The 11228-nt window shown below is 37.0% G+C and overlaps 1 protein-coding gene and 1 pseudogene across 1 annotated transcript; both read left to right on the top strand.

Annotated features, from left to right (window-relative positions):
• The first annotated feature begins 1327 nt into the window (after positions 1–1327).
• On the top strand, positions 1328–2278 carry LOC129405715 (olfactory receptor 8K3-like). Its single transcript, XM_055142851.1, has one exon. The coding sequence runs from the start codon at positions 1328–1330 to the stop codon at positions 2276–2278; it is 951 nt and encodes a 316-aa protein (XP_054998826.1).
• Positions 2279–10033: 7755 nt separating this feature from the next.
• On the top strand, positions 10034–10953 carry LOC129405758 (olfactory receptor 8K3-like; annotated as a pseudogene).
• Positions 10954–11228: the final 275 nt, after the last annotated feature.

Below are 11228 nucleotides of genomic sequence, written 5' to 3'. Positions count from 1 at the left end.
TTTACTTCAGCAGGCACCAGTAATGTCCCCATTCATCCCAGCCCTGAGATTTTAGTAACCTCTCTCTCTTTCCCAATCATTGGTGGCTCTATCAGGTCAGGGACATGAGACCTGTTATTGTTCCTGGTTTTGGCATATCGAATAGGCCATGGAGAACTTACCAGCGTGGAATACTATCAGTAGCTTGTCGCGCTCTTCGAGAGCCACATCATTAAACATCTTAAAACATTCCTACTCCCTACTTTCTACTTATTCTAGAGTATAGTTTTAAGAACCATAGTCTGATAAGCAGTTTAGATGGAAATTATTCAAATCAGTTTTTTTTATAGTCTAAAGTTCTTGATTAAAAACTCCTTAACCTTTTTGAGTTCTTTCAAATCAGCACTTAACATCATTTTTTATCTTTGATTGTTTATCACAGCAGCTAAAGATCTGTCTTTCAACTTATCCAAGTGATGCGATTTAAAGTATCTTTGATAAAAATAGGTCAATATTTCTAAGATAATTGACAGGATATTTTCTAAGAATTTTGCAGCATATAAACTATATTTTTTAAGTGTGTATTTCATCTGCATATATATCCTAGACCCACATTCACAGGAAAAGCCTGCCATTTTCTGTGTACTCAGATTTAGTCTATTTTTTAGATTACATACATGTGTGTACGTATATATTTTAAAGTATACAAGGCCCATATTATAAACATTGCACCATATTTTTAACCACTAATCTTAGTAATGCTCCTCTAACTCAATCTATACTGTTTTGTTTTTAATTGTTGTCTTCTATGGATTATTCATATAAATCGTAGTTATATTTGTAAATGCCCACCCTAAATGCGATATTATAATTTACATATGTATATATTTTAACATGTTAAAAATATCTTGATATATATTAATTAGAGAAAAAATAAACTCAAGAAGAAAACATACTTTAGTTATCCTGTAAATGAAATACATACAAAATACTTGATGTGAAATTTGAGTTAAACTATCTTAAAGGAGATTACACTTTTGTTCCAGTTTCAGTCTTAAGAATCATATCAGTGACCAAATGATCATTGAATCCTTCAAAAAAAGTGCAAACATATTTTTGTTTCCAACTTTGCCCACATCTCTGAATAAATACGCATGTTTGTTTGCATATATTATGCATATAAATTATGCATGTTCTTTTTATGGGAGGTGCATGTGTTAGAGAGATGGAATTACAAATTATTAAATTTAAATTTGTTTTAAAATCTTTTATATATAAATATCATATTTTTATAGATAAAATTTCTTAATTATTGCTGGTGATGTGTCTCTTTAGAGTATGTGTATTTATGACCTCAATGGACAAACACAATCTCACAGAGCTGAAGGAATTCATCCTCCTGGGAATCACAGACCGCCCGGAGCTGCAGGCTCCCCTATTTGTGGTCTTCCTCATCATCTACATGATCTCACTGGTGGGCAACCTGGGCATGGTCATCCTCACCAAGGTGGACCCCAGGCTGCAGACACCCATGTACTTCTTTCTCAGACACCTGGCGCTCACGGATCTCGGCTACTCCACTACTGTTGGACCCAAAATGTTGGTAAATTTCCTTGTAGATAAAAATTCAATTTCATATCATTTATGTGCTACACAGTTGACTTTCTTTGACATGTTTATTGTTAGTGAACTTTTTATCCTAGCAACCATGTCCTATGACCGCTATGTGGCCATCTGCAAACCTCTGCTCTACACAGTCATCATGTCCCAAAGGCTGTGTTTGTTGCTGGTGGCAATCCCCTATCTCTACAGCACCTGCGTTTCTCTTCTGGTCACTATAAAAATCTTTAATTCCTCCTTCTGTGGCTATAACGTTGTCAGTCATTTCTACTGTGACAGTCTCCCCTTGTTATCTTTGCTCTGCTCAAATACTTATGAAATACAGTTGATTATTATGTCTTTCTCCGTTTTTAATTCGATTTTTACTCTTCTGGTACTTGTCTTATCTTATCTGCTCATCCTCATTGCCATCCTCAGGATGAAGTCAGCTGAGGGGAGACGCAAAGCTTTTTCCACCTGTGGATCCCACCTGACAGTGGTCACTGTGTTTTATGGAACTTTGATATTTATGTATGTGAAACCCAAGTCCAGTCCCTCCTTTGACACTGATAAAATGGCCTCTATATTTTACACCCTCATTATCCCCATGCTGAATCCCTTGATCTATAGCTTGAGGAACAAGGATGTAAAATGTGCACTGCAAAAGATGTGGACAAAAGTATGCAGCATGTTTTCTTAATTTCAATGTCCAGTGACTTTCCAATAAATTAGGTGAAGTATTGGAAATAATTTTGCATGCCTCTTGACAGACAAAAAAACAGTATAAAATTATGATATATTAATAGAGTTCTTTCATTGTTTTAGCCACATCTAGTTCTATGAATGTGTTAATCATCAGAGCAGAAAAAGTTGTTTAAGATTTAAGTACATGTTATTGTGTAGTAGAATTGATTATTATACTGTTATTCGCAAAAGTATGCAAGGGTAATGGGTGTGCTATGTAAGGGAAGTGAAGAATAACATACAAAGGGAGTCAAAATGACCAGAAGTGTCAAACTTTAGAATTAAGTACATGTGTCTTTATTGTGTCTGTGTTTGGTTAATTAATTATATGTTATTTCTGTTTTAAGTTTCATACATCTCATGAGGTTTATTGAGATAAAAATTGATTGTGCTATTCTGAAGGTATACATTTTTAGTATAATGAGTTGCAGTCAAAAGCTATGAAATTTTCTCAAATTTACCCCCTAAGTATAACGATATGAATGTTTACTCTCTCTTACCATTGTCTTTGCTTTAATTCATGGTCCCTTAAAAATTTGTTCACTCAACATAGTTGGCACTTCAATAACCCAGAAGATAAGCCTAACATCTGTTTTTGTCTATTTGTCTTTAAGAGAGAAACAAATTTATAGATGTATTCGTTGTAACAATCAACTTTTCGGTTTTAATACATTAATCAACCTAATTGTGATTTTTCAATTATTGATATTTATCTAATGTGATGTTAAATTTTTTACTTTAAAGGAAGTACTTCTTGGACTGGAGTGATAGCATAGCAGGTAGGGTGTTTGCCGTGCAGGTCGCCATCCTGGGTTCGATTCTCAGCATCCCATATCCCATAAATTGTGGTAGTTAATATTATGTTATTGCCTTCACAACCATATTCCTTGTTTTTTTTTTATTTTTATTTTTTTTTATTGAATCACCATGTGGAGGGTTACATAGTTCTCAGGATTATGTCGGTTATACAATTCTCAAACACCCTTCCCTTCACCAGTGCCCATCCTCCATCACCAACCCCCCCAGTATACCTGCCGCCCCCTCCCACCTCCTCAGTCCCCACCCTTGTACTTGATAAGTTTCACTTCATTTATGCTTTATCTCGATTACATTCCATGTTTCAACACACAACTCACTACCGTTGTTGGGGTTTCCCCCAAAAAAGAAAAGCAGTCCTATTGCCAAGGAGGCATTTGATAGTTCTCCACTGCTAAGAATATAGAGATATTAAGTCCCGCTGTTTGTTACATAACTTTTCTTTTTCCCCCTTGCCCCGCGCCACCGAGTTCACGCCTGTTTGGTAATCGCCACGCTGCCTGACAAGGGAAAAAAAAAAAAACGAAAAAAACGAAAAGGATGGTTATTTCCCGTCACCAGCAGACGTGGGGCTCTGGCTTAGTTGATAGACTAGTAGAGTGTCTGGAAGCAGTTTCTGGAACCGAAGGTCTTGCGCTGGTATCGGCTCCAGCTCGAGATTCCACCAGCGTCCCACTGTTCCATGTACATAATTTTTCCCCTTATATCCCATTCCCACGCCACCAGGTCTATTTGCTTAATGGACATCACACTGTAGTTGACGACACGCCGCGTTTCTTCCCGAGAAAGAAGAAAATTTCTTCTCAGCTGGCGTGGGGATATAGCTTAGTTTAGTCTAGAGAGATGGCTACCGTTTTGATTGCCTTCAATATTTCAGCAACAGACTTACTATTCTTGTTAGGATCTCCCACAAAAGTCCGACCCATTAAAAGCGAACCATTACATATTGCTGATGCTAAGATGACATTAGGTTTTGGGTTTCTGTATAAAGTCCAGGGAAAGTACAACCAGAAATAACATCACTACAAACTTTTACCCTTTTATGGTGCTCATAAGATGGAGAAGTCCTGCGCTGTGCTCAGGAGGGAGGAGTTGAGAGAGAGAGACAGGTTAAAAGAATTGGGGGATGCCCGGGTCCCACTGTTTCAGCGCACCGTGGGGTCTCTGGTCCCATGCCGGAATTAGTTCAGTGGGCTGCCTGGAGTCCAAGGGCGCTCCCTTGGGCTCTTCCATCCTGTTCGCTCCGCAGCCGGATCCAAAGGCACAACCATATTCTTTGATTTCAATTTTCTGATGACTAATTTCTTATAGAGATTTTGTGATTACTTTGTTTTGACTGGGAACACCTTGTAGTGATCAAAATTTACTACTAACTCTGTTCTCAAAAATCACACCTTGGGCACTGGAGTGATAGAACAGCGGGTAGGGCATTTGCCTTGCATGCAGCTCACCAGGGTTCGATTCCCAGCATCCCGTATGGTCCCTCGAGTGCCACCAGGTGTAATTACTGAGTGCAGAGCCAGGAGTAACCCCTGAGCATCGCTGGTTGTGACCCAAAAATTAAAAAAAAAGGAAGAAGAAGAAGTACTTGTTTAAAATAATCAGATTATTTTATGTAACTAAATTAATTTTGGTTATGTACATAGTTCTCTTTTCAATGTCCTATCTCTTCATGTTGATTTCTCTACTCGAAAGTAACACTTGGTTGCATTTATTGTTTCACAGCATTGCTTTGATCATTTCTGTTAAAAATTTTAGAATTGCTTTCAAAATTTTTTTCTATGTTAACCTCTATTTGCAGACATATATTAGCAAGTAGACAGGTATAATTATGTGCTGAATATAATATTCTTTAGAAATTTCCTCCTAATCCCATCTACATTATTTTATACCTTTCCCATATATTTTTAACATTCATGGGATTATATGTAAATCATACAGGAAATGTCCATTTTCCTTGTCAACAACCAAGAATAATGTTTCTCTATAGGTAATCAAACTTGATTAAACATTTATTGGAATAAAAAATCATCTGCATGATTTCAGAAAAATATAACTATCACAAAATATTTATGGAGATCATATTTAAATTATGAAAAATCACATAACTAACTTTGAGCATGTATGTATATATATAGTATCTTTGGTTACTAGAAAATATGTGTTGGGTATTCAGTATAGTATTAATACTAGCTATTGTGGTAATTTCTATCATTAAAACTTATACATTTCTACTATTTTTGGAGATTTACTCCAGACATTTTCAAGGTAAATTATAATGAATGAAATTAAATTTATAATACTCTAACATATGGATTTTTAAAAGTCAACTGGACACAAGCCATTATTTCATACCTTTAATGTGTTTAATTTGATTTTTGATAGTTTATTAATGAAAAATAAAATTAAGTTGTAAAAATTTTAATTGAATATTTTCATTTTTAAGATTAGTTTCTGTTGAAAATACATATAAGGTATCATACTTTTCGAAATATTCCATTATATAGCACTGTAGCACTGTCATCCCGTTTTGTTCATCGATTTTATCGAGTGGACACTAGTAACGTTTCATTGTGAGACTTGTTACTGTTGTTGGCATATAAAATAACCCACGGGTAGCTTGCCAGGCACTGCCATGTTATTAAAACTTTAAATATATACTGTCACAGTAATTAGATGTTGATGGGGTTTCAAGTATAAGTAGAATTTACCTTCAGAAAATGAGCTTTTAGGATTTATACAAATTATAATTAATTATTAAAAAACATTTACATTCATAATAATTATTTTTTGAAAAATGTGTTGTAGGTCAGTATAGTCAGGAAAGTAAAAGATTCAAGAAATCTACTGAAATAGGAACTATAATTAATGTCTAAGAGCGAAAAGAGCAATATTATTCATATTTCAAAAAAAGTAATGCAAAGTATTCCCCAACTTAAATTAAGAAATACCTTATTTGATATTAAAAATATAAAGCACAAAGGCTTCAAAAAAAGTACACCAGGTAGAAACATCTTTGATAAAAATATTTTAAATATGTATCTTGCTTCTTTATCCAACAAAATCATTTCTTGGGGATTAGAATTAATATTATTAGAAAAAAGATTATCTTGAATATAGAAAGAAATATGGCAAATACACATGCAATGCAATATTATTCAACCAGAAAAATGTATTACATGTGTTAATTAAAATTTATAGAAATTTCAAAATGCAAGAAAGGCTGAAATATATGTTTAAATGTAGGGAACAAGAAAGGAAATACTATCATCAATGAAGAGATTTACAACATACAGTAATCAAGACTTGTTTTCATAAAATGATACATAATAAACAGGACAGAATCAAGAGCAAGATATAGCACATTGCAGAATGCTTACTTATTCTTTTTTAAATTTTTTTAATGAATTATCATGAGATACTCTTACACAGATAAACTTCCGTGATTACATTTCAATCATACAATCATACAATGACCGAGTACCCATCCCTCCACCAGTGCCCTTTCTCCACCCTCTACCACCAATGTCCCCAGTGTCCCTCCTGCCACCCCACCCTAGCCCCACTGCCGCCTGTGTTGACTTAATATTTCTGGAGATGCAGAATTCATTCAATAAAAAGACATTAAATTTGAAAAATGGTGCTGATATTATTACATAATTACATATCCACAGATAAACTATGTTGACTTAAACTTACACAACTGAGATTAATCAAAACTAGCAAAAAATTCATGAAATGCGAAAATTTCAAAACATTTAGATGAGAACATAGTGAAAAACTCATGTCTGGGACCCAGAAATAGTGAAGAGATTATAGACATGCCATCAAAAACACAATCTCTTGGATAACATAGTCTCAGGTAGTTTAGGTTTATTGGGTTACTCCCTTCACGGTGCTCCCATTCCTCTGTGTTTATTTGTAGCTTCTTTCTTAGTGTTCTCTTGACTTGTAAATATTATTTTTCTCTTCTACTTGAGTCCTTTGCTTAGTTTATTCAGAGCCATGTCCTTTTTGTAAGGACACAGGAAGAGTTAGCAAATGCTATGCTTTTGTAACCTGGGAGTCATTTGACTCTACATGATATTTTCCTCCTGGGCATCTGTTCTCTCGACCTAAGTCTCAGCTGCCCTTACTTCCTAGCACCCCCAAAGCACGGTCCCGATGAGGGACGGGAAGGACCCAGGGCAAGCGGTGAGTTGTGTGCTACCCTCGCATCGAGATGGACCTGTCCAAAGTGCCTAATGCTTAACTATAAGTTAAGAGCTTGGTCATGGACAAATGTTGTCATGATCCAAACAGTGATAACTAGATTTGGACTCTGCTAGGGTAAGGAATGATTAATCTGACCTGAGTGCTGTAGTTGAGTCTGGCAAGATATTCCCAGGAGAGCTGCCTTGCAAGACTCTATGTATCTCTTGCTATGTCCATACAAAAATAACTAGTATTAAGATGTTAATGAGTGTTTGGACTAAGGAAAGGAGAAAAACACCTTAAGAGTCAGGAAGGGCTTTGGGATACTCTCAGTAGCTTGTCAGGCTCTCCAAGAGGCACTTCATAAGACATCATTAGGCATTCTCTACTCCCTACTCCCTACTCATCTAGAATATAGCTTTAAAAATCATAGTCTGATGAACAGTTTAGATGGCAAATTATTAAAAGCAGTTTGATGTTTTTTAGTCTAAAATTGTTGATAAAAACTTCTCTACCTTCTTAAATTCTATGAAATCAATACTTAACATTATTTTTTATCTTTGATTGAATATCACAGCAGGTAGAGATCTATCTTTGTACTTATTCCAGTGATTTGACTTAAAATTACTTTGATAACAATAGCTCAATATTTATGAGTTAAGGACAGGATATTTTCTTAGAATCTTCCATCATATAAACTATGTTTTTTTTAAAGTATGCATTTCATCTGTATATATATCCTAGACCACACATTCACAGGAAAAGTATACCATTTTCTGGGTACTCAAATTTATTCTATTTTTTATTTTAGATACATCTATGTACATATGTATTTTAAATCATACAATACCCATATTTTCAAAACTTGCACTATATTTTAAACGACTATCTTAGTAGCTCAACCTATTCTATTTTGTTTTTAATTATTGTCTTCTATAGATTAGTTATATAAATTCCCATTATATTTTAAATGTGATATTATTGTTAGGGTCGAGCAGACCTCTACCCGGGGAGTCTCGGAGGAATGAGACCAAGAAAACTCTTTCTGCAAACACACAGGGTTTATTCGAGCCAACATGTCGGGACCCTACAGTGTGCCTGAGAGCCGGCAGGGCTGAGGGCCCTGAACTCAAAAAGCAAACAGTTTTTGTACCGTTTTGGAAAAAAAAGGGGGGGGATTACACCTATTGAATGAAAGGGAATCACACATATTGGATCAAAGGGAATCATACATAGGTCACTTAATTTGCTAATCTCAACATTTGTTAACTGTTAACTGTTTCCTGCAAATGTTTGCTTAGAATTCCTAGAGAAGTTTGTTGGCCCACTTGGTTACCATTTCCTGCCCAGCTGCAGGTCACAAAAACATCTTTCAAAGCAGCCAAGCAGTTACAAAGGCAAATTCAGCAGTTTAACAGAAGCCAGTTTATTTTTTCTTTTTGCTTTTTGGGTCACACCTGGCGATGCACTCAGGAATTACCCCTGGCAGTGCTCAGGGGACCATATGGGATGCTGGGATTCGAACCCGGGTCGCCCGCGTGCAAGGCAAAAGCCCTACCCGCTGTGCCATTGCTCCAGCCCAAGAAGCGAGTTTTTAACACTTAACTTGCACCCCTCTTCATTATAATGTACATATGTATATATTTTAATATTTAAAAATATCTTGGTATATATTAGTTACAGTAAAAATACCCCCCCAAAAAAATATACTTCAGTTATACTGTAAGGAAAAATATACAAAATACTTTAAGCGAAATATTAGTATAACTATCTCAAAGGAGAATACAGTGTTGTTCCAGTTTTAGTCTTAAGAATCAGATCAGTCTCCAAGTGGTCCCGGCCGCCGGAAGTCACGCCCTCGACCCACCCTCGGCGCCATCTTGATGCCACAATCCACAGAGAAGCGGCAGGCATTCTGGTGAGCAACACGGCCCGGACAATCCTCCGGACCCGAATTGGGGCCAGCAACACCGGGGGGCCGGAAGGAGGAGGTGCCGCCAGCACACCTTCTCCAGATGGAACCCTGGCGACACTGAGAAGCAACTAACACGGCTCCAGGATTCGGGACTGGGACACATCCGAGCCGCGCGGCTGCTAATGCAGCAGCGGGACCTTTTCTAAAACCTGAAAACATACAATCTTTTAATGAAAACTAATTATCAAATGCCTCCTTATCAGGGTTATCTTGTTTGGGGATATAACTCCCACAACAATAGTGAGTTTTGTGTTGAAATATGGAACGTAATCAAGGTGAAGAGAAAATAAAGTGAAATTCATCAGTTATACAGTTGGGATGGGGGGCAGGGAGTATACCAGGGATTTTGGTGGTGGAATATGGGCACTGGTGAAGGGATTGTGTTTGAATACAGTATAACTGAGACATAAACCTGAGAACTCTGTAACTTTCCAAAAAAAAAAAAAAAGAATCAGATCAGTGACGAAATAACCATTGAATCCCTCAAAAAGAAATTGCAAATGTATTTTTGTTTGAAACTTGCCTATATCTCTGAGGAAATATGGATATTAATATGATTATATTATGCATTCTTCTTTTTATGTGAGGTGCATGTGTTAGAGAGATGGAATTACAAATTATTAAATTTAAAATTTTTAAAAAATATTATATATAAAAATATCACATTTTTATGGATACAATTTCTTAAGTATTGCAGGTGAAAATTATTTCAGAATACGTGCATTTATGACCTCAATGGACAAACAGAGTCTCACAGGGCTGAAGGAATTGATCCTCTTGGGAATCACAGACCGCCCGGAGCTGCAGGCTCCCCTATTTATGCTCTTCTTCATCATCTACATGATCTCATTGGTGGGCAACCTGGGCATGGTCATCCTCACCAAGGTGGACCCCAGGCTGCAGACACCCATGTACTTCTTTCTCAGACACCTGGCGCTCACGGATCTCGGCTACTCCACCGCGGTGGGACCCAAAATGTTGATAAATTTCCGAGCGGAACAAAATACAATCCCCTTTTATTTCTGTGCCACACAGATGGCTTTCTTCATCATGTTTATTATTAATGATCTTTTTGTTCTGGCAACCATGTCCTATGACCGCTATGTGGCCATCTGCAAACCTCTGCTCTACACAGTCATCATGTCCCAAAGGCTGTGTCTGGTGCTGGTTGCAATTCCCTATATCTACAGCACCTGCATTTCACTTCTAATCATGGTAAAGCTTTTTAATTTATCCTTTTGCAATTATTTGTCAATCATTTCTACTGTGACAATCTGCCTGTGTTAATATTGGTCTGCTCAAATACACAAGAAGTTGAGTTCCTGATACTGATTTTCTCTGTCTTGAATTTGGTTTTCACTCTTCTAGTAGTCGTTGTGTCATACCTGCTCATCCTCATTGCCATCCTCAGGATGAAGTCAGCTGAGGGCAGACGCAAAGCTTTTTCCACCTGTGGATCCCACCTGACAGTGGTCACTGTATTCTATGGGACTTTGACATTTATGTATGTGAACCCCAAGTCCACTCACTCCTTTGACACTGATAAAATGGCCTCTATATTTTACACCCTCATTATCCCCATGCTCAATCCCTTGATCTATATTCTGAGGAACAAGGATGTAAAATGTGCACTGCAAAAGATGTGAACAAAAGTATGCAGTATCTTTTCTTAAAAATCACTTTTATTTTGTTTTTGTAAATTGAGTCTCTTCCCCACATGCCTCTCTGTCGCTGTCTTCCCGGGGGCCCCTCAGAGGGGATGGGCTTCAGCTTCCCTCCCCACCCCGAGCACAGCTCCTGGTAGCCGAAGACCACCAGAACCTAGCTACAACCATGCTGGAGGCCCCTCTCCACACGTTTGGACAGGCCTCATGCATGAAGGTACTGGCAGAGAAACCCAGGTGTGTGTAATCCCATGAAC

The sequence above is a fragment of the Sorex araneus genome, chromosome 6 (assembly GCF_027595985.1).
Source record: "Sorex araneus isolate mSorAra2 chromosome 6, mSorAra2.pri, whole genome shotgun sequence".
Lineage (NCBI taxonomy): Eukaryota > Metazoa > Chordata > Mammalia > Eulipotyphla > Soricidae > Sorex > Sorex araneus.
The sequence above is the reverse complement of the archived record's forward strand: the minus strand, read 5'-3'. Positions and strand labels throughout refer to the sequence as shown.

What these genes read in the sequence shown, in the direction of transcription:
- LOC129405715 (XM_055142851.1), top strand. Translation starts at nt 1,328, where the DNA reads ATGACCTCAATGGACAAACACAATCTCACAGAGCTGAAGGAATTCATC.